The 16,130-nt window shown below is 40.4% G+C and overlaps 1 protein-coding gene across 2 annotated transcripts; it reads right to left on the bottom strand.

The window, feature by feature from the left end:
- Nucleotides 1-2,639: 2,639 nt before the first annotated feature.
- Nucleotides 2,640-15,557, bottom strand: adra1ab (adrenoceptor alpha 1Ab). Of its 2 annotated transcripts, none has more exons than XM_051412544.1 (3): nt 15,451-15,557; nt 9,797-11,080; nt 2,640-4,753 (listed from the first exon to the last, which is right to left on the bottom strand). In XM_051412544.1, exons 2-3 carry the CDS (start codon nt 10,710-10,712, stop codon nt 4,278-4,280), a joined length of 1,392 nt encoding a protein of 463 aa, XP_051268504.1. In that variant the 5' UTR covers nt 10,713-11,080; nt 15,451-15,557; the 3' UTR covers nt 2,640-4,277. The 2 variants fall into 2 exon arrangements, with proteins under 2 accessions (XP_051268504.1, XP_051268505.1); XM_051412545.1 differs by lacking the exon at nt 15,451-15,557 and adding an exon at nt 11,915-11,975.
- Nucleotides 15,558-16,130: the final 573 nt, after the last annotated feature.

Genomic DNA, 16,130 nt, shown 5'->3' with positions numbered 1-16,130 from the left:
GATTCATGGCTGAAAATACGTATAAAATTCCTACAGACGCTTAATTACTTGCTTAAGAGTTATTCTTACAATTTTGTATGCATGCTGCTGTCCAATCCATCCAACTTAGTCTGCTCTATAGCATAAACATTTGAAAATTGTTTGGCCTTTGCCCAAACCTTTATACGCTCTCGGAACAAATAATTCAGGAGCTATAACCAGGTCCAATTTAATTTCCGCTGGCAGACAATAATTCGTCACCTCCAGTGTTATAACATATCATCTTAATGTTCAGTGAGACAGAAAATAATTCAAATAAACAGCATGGTAGGAAATTTTGGCCACTTTAACAGCAACACTTGTGCCAGGAGTTGCATTTGCAAGTAGGCTTCTCCATTTAGCACAATTGCACAAACGTCAGTGCGTACACCTGCCCTATGATGGTACACCTGACAACATTTTCGCACATGAGAGAGTTTAATTAAGTACTCAAGCAGTGGGCGGATTTGGTGTAGTGACAAAGCTTTTCCATAACTTTTCCACACACTCCTACAAGCTAGCAATGCAATGGCAATGCTTCTGAGAGTGTCAGGATAAGTTCAAACTGATGAAGAACCCCAACTCAAGGAGACTCTCAGAAGAAGTTTCAGGGAAATCTTCTGGTTTGACACATAACAAAATACAGATTTTCCTCACTGCAAATAATGAGGCCTCTTTGACTCCCTGATACAGTTACACTTCTTGTCATCTGCTTTATTTGCTGCTCAACAGTTGTTATTCATCATGATCGCCATTTGTAATGAAACATCACTTTGCTAAGTCAACTGATTAGGTTAAACAGCGCACACTTGTCTATGGGAGCCCAGATCCATTTATTACAAGTGTTTGCCTTCATGTGACAGCTGCTGCAACACTGTTTGAATCCTGTGCTGCTTTTAGAAAATGAAAGCCGCATGTTTAATAGGAATCTGATGAATTTATTTCCATAAATAATATCTAAACTGATGGAAGCAGACATAACACCGCTTCACTGCTCTTCACACACACAAACACAGACATGAAAAACTACCCAAATTGCACTCAAACAAATTATACAGGTGTACACAAACTTCGGCAAGGATGTGCACACACATACACACAGTCACACTCACACACACACACGAAGCAAGCAGTGGTTTGGTTATTCTCCTCAGTGTCTGATATTGTGATATGAATCATTTGTTTTCTGGTTTACTGTTTTCCTTTTGTCTTTGCAGCGTCTGCTGTGTGAAGCTGTGAATTCTAGCAAAACAGGGAAATGCAAGGATGGATTGTGTACGTTGGTTTCACATTAAAACATGAGAAACAGTCAGTGGAGATGAAAAGTAATTTTCTGTGTTTATACTTGCAGAATGAAAAAGACATTATGAAGGTTTAAAAGAATATGTGACAATGTAATAATAGGTCCAAGTGTGAAATATCATTGTCTTTCCTAAAATATATATATTTTTTTCACATTTAGTCATGCCTCTTTAATGAAAAGTCAACACTTCTGCTTCTGCTATCTGTTGCCTAATGCAGTGTAACATTGAGTCCTTGGCTGCATAACCTCAGAGAACGAGAGCTGCATGTTTATTAGTTATGTGAGACAGTTTAGAGGCCACAATAATGTGGGAGCTTAAGGAGTTGACAAGAGTTTTAACATGGACATTATCCTCCTGAACGGTCACATAATGCCACTGTTTAAGTACCAATCAATGCAGAATGAAGGAAACTCTTCTTATTGCCTAACCTTAGGCGACTGTAAAATGACAAATCATTTGTCTTCTGGAAATTCTGTCAACATGCTGCGTTTCTCAGATAAGCATGCTCAGGTATTCATCACTGTTATGGTGTCTGTTGGGTAGAAAAATGCCTTTAATCCGAGCACAGCAAAGAAAAACAACTGTGTTCGTAACAGGAGGAAGCCAAGGATTAATAGCTAAGAAGAAAAACTTCTTAAAAAAGATAAGGCTCCCGAAACATGTTTGTTAAAGCTATTAGTCAATGTTCATGACATATTTTTTAATGAAACATGCACATTATCTTGACACCATACCACATAATGTTTGTTTATGAATTTGTGTGATATTGTGGGCTTTGTTTTGCTAATTAATTAACTCACTTAATTTAAATAAAGACTGAAGACATCATTCATAAAGTATAGTGCAATCCAATAGGCACCCTGTAATCAGAACTACCCTTTAGAAAGCTCAGTTTTTGTTGTGACTGTTCAGATAGATTTTAATTCATTGAGGGTCTCCGGTGTTAATGAGGGTCCACTTGTGTGTTGGCATATGTCTTGCTAATCTTGCGGCGTTTTGTTAAAGGTTACAGTAATATATTTTTGTAACGTCTTTTGCAGCGGGGATTTAATTAATTCAAACTTAATTACCTTTTTATAATGTCACATTTTTTATTTTGTCCACCTCCTGTACCTCAAACAGGTGGTGGTTTGTGAACTGAATACCAACAGGCCCACAGTAATGTCCTTTCACCCCAAGTCAACAAAGGAAGAACTCATTTCTAGCCTTGGAAACAAAGAAAGTAAGACTTACAGCTCCATTAATCAACATTTCTTAAATTGAGTATGTTTAATGTGAAAGGGGTCACTCGTATCCACAAACTCTGCAACGCTACAGTGGTTTTTGGTTTCTTTTAATTCATTATTTTGGTCTTACAGCACTGATAAAATTAGACACAAAGACACAAAGTGTAAAATCTGGAAGCTGAAGAGCCAGATATTTCCCTCAGGAGCTGGTGGAGATCCAACAAGAGCTAAAAGCATAATGAATGTTGGACACAAACACAACTTAACTGAGATTATAATGCTGCTCTGCGTCTGCTGGATCTGCTGATCACCTTCATTTGGAGTTTGTCTACCTCCTAGGAGCCAAAAATCTGACTGCAGCATTAAAGACAACATACAGTTACAGATGAACAAAGATGTCAAGACAGGCACTGCTTGAATTACTCATGCGTCACTTTCAAACAATCAGACAATTATGTAATTTTCCAGTGTTTGAGTGGAGAGGCTCTGGAGACCTGTACTGGCAGAAAACCAGTGACAAAAAGTCCTTCACCAACACTGAGAGAGAGAAAAACACCTTTTCATTTATTTAACAACAGCAGAAGCTTTGATGTCAAACATTAAAAGCTGATTCAACAAATCTTAGATACAGCCTCAACAAAAACAAAAACTGAACATTAAAAGCTTCAGAGGGGTAGAATGAAAGCTTTTCTTTGAGACTGCACTGTAAAGCAATGACTTATTTTAACTCAAAAATATTGTTGAAAAGGATTAAATCCAAACATTTAAGTAACACAAACTCAATTTTGTAAGTTAAAAAACATTCTTGATTAAGTACGTTTTACTACATATTTTGTTGTCACAGTACAAATAAAAATTACTGCTTCTTGAAATTACTAAAGCTACTTGATCAAAAAACTTACAAAATTGAGTTAGTTTTACTTAATATTACTACTATTTTCGATGTAATCACTTTCAACAATTTAGGGAGTTAAATGAACTTATCTGGTTTTACAGTGTCTGTATCTCTTTCCCCAAACCATTCCTGATTTTTCTCTCTTTTGTGACAGCTATTTAGAAATCAAAGCTTGCCAGTGTCTAGTCCCTTTAAAACAGAGGTTGCACACATAATGCTCGCACTCCTACACCAGCTTCCGCTTTCTCAGAGCTGTCAGTGAATGCTAATTGTGCCGGGATTTATGAGTATGTTGCCCTTAGGGGCTTTTGTGCAATCTGCAGTAATACCTCTAATGTTTAAAGAAATCATGTCTCTGGAGTTCTTTTTTAATGTCATTTCAATAAGATGTTATTATATCTTTATTCCTTGCAAAGAACTGATGGTTCCCAGGTTACCTAGTGTCCACACTGTTTTTGCCTCACATTTGTTCCCCAAAGAGGTTTGTACTTTTTCCAAAACTCTCTAGCTGTGCGTTCACACTCTGCAGTCTCTGACATGTGGTTCTCTGTTCAAGAACAGCTCAGTAGTGGTCGTGAGTGTAGACAAAATATTATTCATTCACGTTCCCAGATCATATTTTATTTGACACTCAGGACATTTATACTGGCATAAAGCCCTAAGGCAACAGAGTTATCGTCTGCCTGCTCTAGGGGCGAGTCACTATTGGCTGGCCCTGCGCTCTGATGCCTCTGAGGAGCATAAATATACATGTAAAAGTTGCATGTAAGTGTTTTCCCCGAGGCAAACCCCAAGTACAGGATCAGATTCTCCTCAACTGCCTCAACGTGCCTATCAAACAGCCTCTCCTGTGACGCCAAGGGACAGGCATAAGACCTTGGTTGATCCGTGACCGGAGGGGTTCCGTGGTACCGGCGTTCGACTTGCTGAGAAACACCACGCCTTCAGCAGACTCTTGCTCTGGATTTGTGCACTTTGAGCCTGATCTGGAACACCGACAGACGAGGAAGAGGTTGGAAACGCCCTGCAGCAACACCATGAGGATATGGTGACACAGCTTTGGCCTGACATAACAGAGGTATTGGACGTGGGGCCTGGACTGGAGGAATGGCTGGTTATGTGTCCTTGCGGTTTGGCAGTCAGCGCCCCAGTTCTCAGGCAGCGACCACGGAGCACATTGTGGAAGGCTTTCTTGAACTCCCGGCTGAAGCATGGGTAAATAATGGGGTTAATGCAGCTGTTGAGGTAACCCAGCCAGAAGGTTATCTTAAAGATTGTTTCAGAAGGCTTACAGGATGGGAAGATGGATCCTAGAGAACACACACAAACAGACACAAATCAAAATATGAATGGAAATAGACACTTATACACCACTAACCAAGTCCCAGTTAGAAATAGAAAGCCCATATCCCCATCAAGGCTGAACATTGCTTTACATTTACATTATTTACGATATTAAATGAAATTTAAAGTCTAAACATGAGTGAGTGTAAGGAATTTTGTAAAGAAGATTTTTAATCATTTTTAAATGATTGAAAAAGGGCTGATTTGCCTTGAAACAAGAGAAAAAAATAGCCTCTTCTCCTCCTGGTTCAGGATTTAGGGATTATTACTGACAGAAATGATGACCAAAGCTACAAAAAGATATCCTTTATGCAAGATAATATAAGGTTTTTTATAAATGGATACTTAATGGTGCTATCCGCTCCAAAATCATATCAGTTGTTCTCCGGCACATGACGTGAAATGTCCACCAAATATTTCAATCTGTGGAGCAGTCTTTGAGACGTTCTGCAAACTAACAACCAAACATACAAGACTGAAAACAGCTGTTCAATTCCAGTTAAATGTCTGATTTTCATGTGCAAAAAAGTAGTTTTACCTCCACCAAGGAGGTTGTATTTTTGTTGCAGTTTGCTTGTCTGTCAGCAGGCCTGATTTTTTAAAACTTGGTGGAAAGGTGGAACGTGTAGGAAGGAAGGAAGAACCCATTAAGTTTTGGAGAAGAAAAGCTCATTAATTTTCCCTTTCATTATTACTGCAACATAGGTAAATTGTAACATCGGAGTCTACGGCAAAATAAACTGAATTCATTGCACTGGTGTGAAACCCGTCATATTTAAAGTGAATGGTGTGCTGTGTCTAAACATGCAACACAATCTAATAGCCATCTCAAACATCACTGTAGAAACAAACCACCCTGGCGGAGGTCTGCACTCTCCGAGTGACCTCGTCGTTATAAAAGCAGTTATTCACTGCAACTTTCTTTAAGGTGGCATTGACAAGCAGCAGTCACTTCATTTTATAAGCTTGGCAGGCATACTGTGTCGTGCTGCAGTGAAGGTGGCCTCCGAGCGCCACAGCACAAAACAGGTTTAAAGTGCTCAGGAAAAAATAAATAAATAAAAATTCTGTAGTGTTTCAAACCCTCTGTCTGGGAATCTCAGAATATCATTGCCTCAGAGCTTGAATGAGCGATGCGCTGTGAGCCGTGAAGGTCTGTCTCGATTGAAATGCAGAACTATTCTCCGATGACTGGCTGTCTTGGGAGGCTACAGGGTGACTGAGAATGCCTCCTAGCATTACAGCCCATTAAGCCTCATGCTTGTTATCTATAATAGCTTTCATAGGAGGGAGCAATACTTTGGTTCATTCCATTTCATCTCACAGCAGAAGCCTATTCTGCCCCAATGTGGTGTTTTATTTGGTCTATTTGGTTGCTTGTAATTGAATTTTTTGATGTCCCCTGTGAGAAACTCAAGCAGAAGAGGGAAAGCACAACGGTGAAGGAGGAAGGTCCTTGATGTGTTCATAGACCAATGTTTATCATCAAGCAGCATTATACAAATGATTCAGGAATCGACAGCTTTTGTATCACAATAGTTGGTGCTACAGTGCTAAACCACTGGAGGCTTGCAGTGAGATTTACATATTAAAGTCTGAGTCTGGATTTTTAGCCATGATAGCGGCACAGCTCTATGGGTGGCAATGTTGGCCAGGTGGCCCATCTGTCTGTCAGTCAGATGGTCATTTGGTTACTTTGGTCCAGACTGAAATATCTCAACAAAATATTGTACAGACAGACATTCTTGGTTCCATGAGGAGGAATCATACTGACTTTTGTGATCCCTTGAGCTTTCCTCTAGTGCCACCAAGAGTCCTGTTCCCCTGGCTGGGGTACGCAGTTTAAACATCCTCAGTGCAAAACCTTCCACCTCTCTTCTGCTGTCTGTTATCACTCTGCTAAGCCCGTCCCACCAAACCCACAAGCTGAATGGCATCAGATGGAGCGGTTGCCCTGCAAAAATCACACGCCTCGTAGGACTTGCTCTCCACAACATGAACCCCTACAAGACACCGGCCCCTCTCGCCATTACTTATCTTCTCAAAGACACCCCACCAGCAGACTCCATGGCCCCCGGGAAGAATGGCCCAGTATTCAGAGGCAGCTGGGACGCAGTCTAACAGCGGGATCAGAGGATGGTTCAGGCATTCTTTTCAACTGCCTCAGTAACACTCTGCTTTGGAGGTGAGGGGCAAAAAAACAGCTGAGACTTCTCCAGGAAGGGGGGTGGTGTTTATTAGACTGTCACACCAACAGGCAAAAGGAAATTGGTTCAATGTTCAGCTTTGTGCAAGCGAAAGCTACGCGGCCAGTACACCACACACGTACACACACCACTGTCCCCCCGAAGCTCCATGTAGAGCCAGGACGCATTCAGACACACGTTGTTTAGCAATATTATTAACATAAATAAGGGCTGCATGTAAAGATTTTTGTCAATATAATAAACAAATACCCATCACATTTCTGCACTGCACCAGGGAACACCAAGAAAGCTTTCTGCTAAACGACAAATTGATCAATAGACCCTTTTTGCAGCAGACATTTTGACTTATAGCAGGAAAATGTCACATTACTACTAACAGTAACATTGACTTCATTCTAATCAAGTGTCCCAGTAAACCATGGCACTGTGACAGTGAGATAGCGTGAACAATGCCAGGACCCTGAAACTAAAGCAGCAAAATGAAATTCAAACATAATTTATTTGATTGTTTACACCTTTGCTTTTCCTTTCAGTGCTAAAGTCAACAACCTCAGAAAAATAATAACCATGAAAGTGTATCCCTGACCTTGTAAAAAGTAATATCTTATCTTTTTCAACAAAAAATAAATGCCCTACAATTGATCTGGATGAGATCATGACTGCTACTAAACTTGCATATAAACCGATCCATCTCCATGACAACTTAGCGACGCTCCATCCGCTGATGAAAACTGGAGAATACAGCTAAAAGCTCTGGAAAAAGTGTCTGAGTTAGTATTGTTTTGTCCAACTATATGACAAATATAGATGTAGATGTAGTTATTGTGTAGTCTTGATCCCTGTATTAAAAGACCTGTTCATCTATTTAAGACTCCCAGTTTTTCCTAGAGCAGCCCTTTTGTTTACTGTTGGATTACACATTGGGCCTAGTTATGAATGTACACACTGGCAAATAAAAGAGAAAAAGATAACACATATTTGTCCAGATGATGTGTTTCATCCACGTCTCCTCCATCCTGTATAATATATTGTTCCCTCCCTCAATAAGATTACAGTTTGTGTAACCAAATACTGTACACGTTTCAGCAATAATCTCACCATCTGTGACCCAGGAGGTAACTGCTGACAGGCTGCTACCTTTAAACACACCCTATCCACACTGACATTCACTTATCTCAGTCAAGCTGTAAGAGTTATTTCAGAAGCAATTAAGATTTTAGATTAGGCTTCACAATAGTTGGTTTTCATCCTTTCTTATATAACATAACACCACTGCTATCTGCTGCTTTGACAGAATCTGAAAAAATGCAGGTATAATTTATTAAAGATAAAGTTGAGAATATCTGGCTTACAGGACATTTACCTTTTCCTGAGCTTCTGATATTGTTAACGTACCTTCATGTCTGCAGTGATGTTTGACTGCAACAGCAGAATAACCCTTAATTAGTTCACAATTTGAAATTAAGATTTTACATATTTATCAGAATAAAGCAGGCCTCTACAAGTATCAAAGAAATTGTTAATGCTCTCATTATGACGTCAATTATTTTCTGAATTATTTAAATCCTTTTTAGATTCAGAGAATATGTTATTTCCTTATTTCCTTGTACAGCAGATGAATCATTTTAAGGTGCTCTTTTTGTCATTTTCCTTCAGGCTTCACACCATCTCGTGCCTGTCATTATCTCACTTTCATTTCATTCAATTCATAAAGCAAGCGTAAACACTTGTTTTTCTGAAAGATGAATCTGTGGAAACCTTTCAAAAACCCAGAAGGTTATTTAACAACACTTACAGCTGCCATATAAACAATGTTTTTTTGCTGTTTCAAATGTTGCAACTCTTAAACCTCACCAGTTGGTGGCTTTTAGTGACACAATTACTTGATTGATTTGTACAACAAAATCTAAATTAACATCACAACCACCGCAAAACAAGAAGAAGTATTATTATTATTAGGTACATTTCTCTATATCTCTGATTTGTCTCTGGTTTGAAGTCTGTTGCACCTGTAACCACACCCACTAGTGATGTAATGGTGTACTCTTCTACATCACTAAAGAAGTCGCTGCAGGTCAGGTTCTTATGTATAAAAACTTCCCAGAGCTACAGCGAGTTCCATTTTACTGTTTAGCTCTCCATGCCACACAACTGTTTTAGTTCACTCTCACAGCTCTCATAGTGTCGTTTTCAGGTGTAGCAGGCAGCCCTTTTAAGAGAAATAGCTCTAAAAACCCACTGTACTCTACCTGCTACCAGCACCAAGCAGCAAGGAGACACAGTCAGCAACTAGCTGGTGAACACAGTGGAGCATTTAGCAGCTAAAGAGCCAAATATTCCCCTCAGGAGTTGGTGGAGATTCGACCAGAGCTTAAAGGACAGTGAATGTTGCACTTGCATTCATCGGGTCGATAAAAACCTAATTCAAATGGGATTATAATGTCCATAATCTGCTGTTTGTTTGTCAACTTAAAAGGTCATGATAATAAGTTGTTTCCGCTGTCCCCGAGTGCCCAAAGACATTGGCATAACAGGTTTAAGAATAAACTTGCAACTCTGGAAACAAGTTAACATTTTTATTGCCCTGCAGAGAGAATATTTGGATCCAGATGGACAGAAGAGTCTTTGAGGATTCTGTAAATACCTTGAAAACAACAGTAAGTGGTGTTAACCTTCTGGGTTTTTGACATTGATTTATCTTTCAGAGAAACAGACCATTCACTTTGTGACTTGAATAATAATAGTAATACATTATAAAGGCACACACTGGGGTTATGTGAAGTTAAAAACAAGGTTACCTACCGATGGGTAAAACCAGGAAAAAAGGGAGCCAGCACAGAATGAAGCACCCGACAACAATGCCAAGAGTCTTGGCTGCCTTCTCTTCTCTTGAGAACTTAAGCAGCCTTGGTAGGGAAAAGGTGGTATGTTTCTGCCTCGTGGGAACCTCATCCTCTTCCTGCTTCCCCGTCTGAGCAGCATTCCCTCTGTGTATCCTCAGCATCACCCCCTCTGTTGCAACCCCATCTACCTTACTGCCCTTCCTGTGGGTTTTTGTCTCTCTCTTGGCCACAGTATACACACGGCAGTACATGGCCAGGATGATGGCCAGAGGGATATAGAAAGATCCTAGTGCTGAGAACAAAGCATAGCCCGGCTCCTCTGTAATTCGGCACACAGTCTCATCCTCTGGGTCAGGCTCCTTCCAGCCAAACAGGGGGCCCACAGATATAGCTGCCGAGAGTCCCCAGAGAGCAGCCACCGCGGTCAGGCCTCGCCTCCCCGTAGCTATGGCAGGGTAGCGCAGAGGGTAGCTGACAGCCAGGTAGCGGTCGATAGAGATTACACACAGGCTGAGGATGGAGGCAGTGCAGCAGAGGACATCAAGGGCGGCCCAGACGCTGCAGAAAGACCGGCCAAACACCCATCTGCCAAGAGCCTCCGAGGTGGCGGAGAAGGGCAGCACGGCGGAGCTGAGCAGCAGGTCTGCTGCTGCCAGGTTGGCAATGAAGTAGTGTGTCACAGAGCGCCAGTGGTGGTGGAACAACACCGACAGGATAACCAAGATGTTGCCAAGAACTCCGAACACCACAAACACCACAAGCACCATCCCCAAAACCACCGCCTTGGCTACGTCTACCTCTGGGTGGGCGGAGGAGCTGCAGTTGGGACAGCGATCAGCCGCAGAGAAAACAGTCATGTTCTCAGTAGGAGTCATTGTAACCCGCTGGGTGTATTAAATTCTAGCAGATTGATAACACTCCTGCAACATCTGTTCCTCAATTACCACAGCTTTAATAACTCTTCCTTTTTTCTGCTTGTCCTAATGCAGAGGATAAAAGCTTCTACTGCTGCATAAACTGCTCTTCAAGTTAATTTGTAGATGCAGCGACTCTTGCCAACTCTCCACCGATCATGTGGCCTTGGCAGGGGTTACTTCGCAGAATTTAGAAAGACAAACACTGCCACAGTTTGTCATATTTAGTCCAGAATACCTTTTTACAAATATTCATGTTTTCAGTGTCAGTCACTGGTGGATTTAGGATGTCATGTTGAGCCATGCTGAAAGGCTTTATTGCAGGAGACCTGTTAAAAAAAGAAAAGAGATAAAGTGTATTTAACAACACATTCATAATCCGTGGCATTACAAAAAACCCAAACCAGGCTCATTACCTTATAAGTGCTGTTCTTACTTTGGAACAAATCAAAACGTCACACACAAAATAGAACACATTAAAGTTAAAAAAAAAAAATCATCACACAGCCCCCAGTCATGATTAAAGGGTAAAAATATCACTCAATAGTCTCTTTTTAGAGGACACGGTCTCTTTATTTGCAAATTATTTACCCTTCATTACAGATGCATTAGAGAAAACAGAGGTTATGCCTCAGTAAACTAAGTGGCATTCACAATTTCCTTTTTATCCAAAAAGCATTACGGCCTACTTGTCTTTTTGACTCTGCAAGCAAACAACTGACAACCATAAAACATCCCATTATTAATATCTGATTTCTGTTTAACCTTTATTTAACCAGGCAAATCGATCAATGAAAAGTATCTATTATCAGAGACTGCGATGGGGGCAAAAGAGCGCTTGAGCAGTAGGGGTGGCGAGGATTATAACAAAAAAGAAAAAATGAGATACAATCAAAAACAACAGGGGTAAAGACAAGGACACTGCAGCACCAATAATAATCCTTGATGGCAAAAAGAAAATCATCTGTGGCATTATGAGAAAACCAGGCAGCCATGCAAGGAATACAAAGATAAATGAAAGCAGACATTATTTTTATAGGAGCAGACATTCAGCCAGAGCCTGCGATGGCTTCCTTGAAGGTCTTGTGTCTGCAAGCCGGGCTCTAACTCAGCTACCGGATGACAGGCCAGGAATTGAACCTAGAGGAGGGGCACTATATTACCCTGGCGAAAGCTTCACCCGCTGATAGTCCCACTCAGTACCACTCTCTGTGTACGTGCTGGAGATCCGAGATGTCACTGAGTGAGATAAACGCCGGCGAAGAAAAAAAAGAATGAAAAAGCAGCCGCGATAAAGCCTTCGGAGAGCAGAGTCATGCTTGTCACATGTTCACGCAGGATCAAAGGCTTGTCGATGCCTGCACATCCCACCACGAGGCGGAACGAAATTCTCCCAAACAAACACTTGATGCTGGGATCAGTAGCCACAGGGGGAATCCAAATGAAATAGGCGGTGAATAGATGTCTCGGATTGTTTCAGCAGATGAGCTGAACGCAGTGATATTTGGAATACATTTTCAGTTGTAATGAGATTTCTCGGTGCGATGAAGTGCCTGCGCACACCTAAAAAGTTTATTTCCTTAGCCCACCTGTGTTTGAGGACTGTGACTGTGAGTGGCAAGCAGGAAATCGATGTAAATTATAAGGTAATACAGTGGAAACAATTCAACAAAGGTCAAAAGTGACACAGGGCAATGCAAGATATCATGCTGTATTCCCAAGTCCTGCACCACTACTCTGTGTCTCCAGGCAGTGCAATCTGTGGTGAAAGACACATCAGTCTTTCCTGAAGTCGAAAACCAGAGAAGCAAGTCCTGGGCAGCCATGTGACACGTTTATGTCTTGAAGCTGCTTGTCTGACACATTTTATTTGCATAGGCTTCCTGCCCTGAGGCTGAAAACATCAAGGATAAACTCCTCCACGTGCCTCTCCTCCTCATGTTTCATTCATGCATGTATTAGTATGGATGGGGCAGGGTGATAGCAGTGATGTGCCAAAATGATGACCTGGTGTATAATGTGTTAAATTACCTTTCAGTCTGTGCCATTATTGACTGGCTACCCTCCCTCCCTCCCTCCCTCCTTTTCCAGCGCCGACCCTGTGAGTTTTTTTTACCGTCTCTTATTCATAGTTTTCTTCCTGCGGGACAGGAGGATTATCAGACAGAATGGGAATGTTGTTGAGCTGCTAGTGTGTTGACAAAAGGGCATGGGCAGTCATGAGATACCAAAACAAATGCAAAAACAGACGCAGCATGTTCTTAGAGGAATTATCGTGCCTGTGCATTTCTGCAGATATGAAACTGAAGTAAAAACAAAAATCCTGTCCCTTTCCTGTTGATAGTGTTGATGTAGGAAAGTGAGCATCAATACAGTGTGTCAAGGCGTTTGATTCATCTTCCTTTTTGAGGCATTCAAAAGTGGAAGAATAATTAATTAAGTCATTTATCAAGAAAAAATACCAAATATTTGCTCATTCCAGCTTCTGATTTGCTGCTTTTATCTATTTTGTTGTTTACGACTATAAATGGAATACCTTGAGGTTTTGGACTGTTGGTCAGAAAAAAGAAGAAGATATTACCTCGGCGTCTGAGAATCTGTGATTAAAATACAATTCATTTACTCAATTCATTTGAAAAAAAATGAACAGAAAATGATGATCACTAGTTGCATCCCTGAGAGCATTTTCCGTCAGCTGACCGGCAGCTCATCCCAACAGTGAGGCTGCATGCATCTCTCATTCTCTGCAAGATATTTGATTAAAAGCTACCAGCGAACATCATTACACTCCAATTTACATCTATAATCCGAACGTGCACCGCTCATCTTATTGCATTAGTGGATCTCAAGGAAAGATTTGCCCTTGAAGAAACTTTCCCGTTAGCCTCATTGGTCTGAGTGGCCCTTACAGAATTGAAACAAGTCAACCAATTAAATCTATGATTGGACTCATAATGAAGGTTTTGTTTTAGGAGACAGAATATTTAGCGTGCATATTAAATGGCTTAATGTAGCCTGACCATGGGCATATTCAATCAGAAGAGCAGAATAGGATCATTAGGGTAATGTGCACAATATTAACACAAGTCTTCCTGACAACATTTCATCTGTGCAGGTCAGGAGGTCCTGTTCTTTTCAAAGCAGCTGTTTGTGATTAGTCTGTAATATATGGAAACTTCTCTGCATTGTATTACATATATCCTTATACGTACAGTCACATAGAAAAAAGAAAAAGAAAAGATTTAAGCTTAAGCACTTCGTCTAATCTTCTCACCTGTAACACATCTGATTTATTACTGTCTCTTGTGCACAAAGGCATGGGCTGCAACTAACTATTTCCATTCTTAATCTATCTCTCGAGTACTTGTGTAATGTATCCGTTTATCATTTGTCGAAATATAATGCCAGAAAATTATTTAAAATGGCCGTCACAAATTCCTAAAACACACGTAGACATCTTCAAATAGCTTGTTTTGTCTGATCAACAGCTCAGAATCTTCCCCAAAATGAATTTACAGTGATATAAAACCGATAAAAGCAGCAGATCCTCACATTTGAGAAGCTGGAACAGGAGACAGATGTCAAAATAGCTGAAATCACAATTTATGTTCTAATATTTTAAGTATTTCCACCACCACTAAGACAAATTCCTGTGTTTTAAATCTTGCCTAGAATAAGTCACATCAAAGTAAGATCCAATGTCCCTGAAGTACACACATGAATCTTCTCAACATGGTAATTTATTCTGCTGCCTGTGCAGACCACTGCAGAGTTTATTTGTTCCTACAAACACTGTAATATAACAGGTTCTGTCAGGTCTCTGGAGCAGTGCACTATCATGATGAATTACTGTACATATGAAGTCCATTTCTAAAAAGCTGCACTCTCTGGGGGAATCAGTCATTGCCTGAAGTTTATAATTCAAACCCTCCATGACATTAATCATTATGTTTTATCAACCTTGAACACTAGCCCCACACTGCCCTACAGAAAGGACAGTTAAGCGTTTTGTCTTGAGCTTTCTCACCTTCCTGGAGGGAATAAGAGGGTGCTGTATGCTCTGCAGATTGTAAAGCCTCTTGAGGACAATGTGTTATTTGTGACATGGGGCTATACAAATAAAACTGACTTTCATGCATCTGAAGAGGTTGTGTTGTTAGTGTCTGATGATAACGTTTAAATTTTCTAAGCCTTCAAACCATGAGCCCTTTCAGCCTCTTACAACTAACATCATTCCTCATTTTCTTTATAATCATAAAACATTTATATTTCCATTCCACAGCTGTGTTTTTAAATCAAGGAGGCCTACCTGTTGATGGGGATATAACAATATAATGTAAGTGAGACTGCAAAGCCTAACCTAAACCTATTGTTTTTCTCTTCATTATTGATATGAAACACTGCCCTTTACTATTATCATGTTTGAATACTTTTGAAATATGTAAGAACTAAACAAACACTCAACATTAGGCTGCAACAATTAGCATCACCAACTGATGGTGAAAATAAGGCAATTTTCACAATGTGTTCATCAGTAGCCAATTAAAAACAAAAAAACAACCATCACATTCTCCACCTGATTAAAAATAATCAGAAACAATCACAACGATTCATTATGTAAATCAGAAGTCACTCAGCCTGTGAAGTAATCTGTGGATTGATGAGGAAACCCAAAAAAAAAAGAGAGAGAGAGTCTTACCTTCTTCTGAGCGCACACATCTCACTGCACCAAGTTGTTTTTTGAAAAATTCTGCTCATTTTCTCTGTAAAGCAGCCATGCGTTATTGTGTCCGCCACAGAGGGAGAGCTGCCCTCCCTCCCGCAGTCCTCCTGCCTCCTCCGGTGAGAGAGAAAGTGGACCACCCGACCTGATCCTCTCAGGCCCCGCCCCCTGCCCGACCGGCTCATACCATTTAATTAGTGGTGTTGACGTGCCTTGCCCCCCCTCCCTCCCTCCCAAAGAGCCAACTGACTAAGCTGTTTTCACACTCTTCTGTACATTAATAATCACCAATAACTAAAGAAAACGTATTGTTGTCTGTAATCGAATGTTTGTAGACATACAGACAACAATACAATACAGCAGTGGATAATAATAGAAAAAGTAAACAAGACACAATATTTATACATACTGTATATTTTATTATTATTGGTTTATTTGTATTGGTATTATAACCATACAACAACCTTTCTCTAAGCTTAAATAACAAGAGAGCAGAAGAAATCAAAAATGAATGTCTGGATTTCCATTCATATTATATTTTTCACTGTATGTATTAATATCCCCCTGGAATGACTGCTATTAGTGTTGCTGTCAATACAAAATTTAATTGGTGCTCCAGAAATATCTAAATCGAATGGGCCACATATTTTATGACA

The sequence above is a fragment of the Dicentrarchus labrax genome, unplaced genomic scaffold (assembly GCF_905237075.1).
Source record: "Dicentrarchus labrax unplaced genomic scaffold, dlabrax2021, whole genome shotgun sequence".
Classification (NCBI taxonomy): Eukaryota; Metazoa; Chordata; class Actinopteri; family Moronidae; genus Dicentrarchus; species Dicentrarchus labrax.
This window is presented reverse-complemented; position numbering and strand designations above follow the sequence as displayed.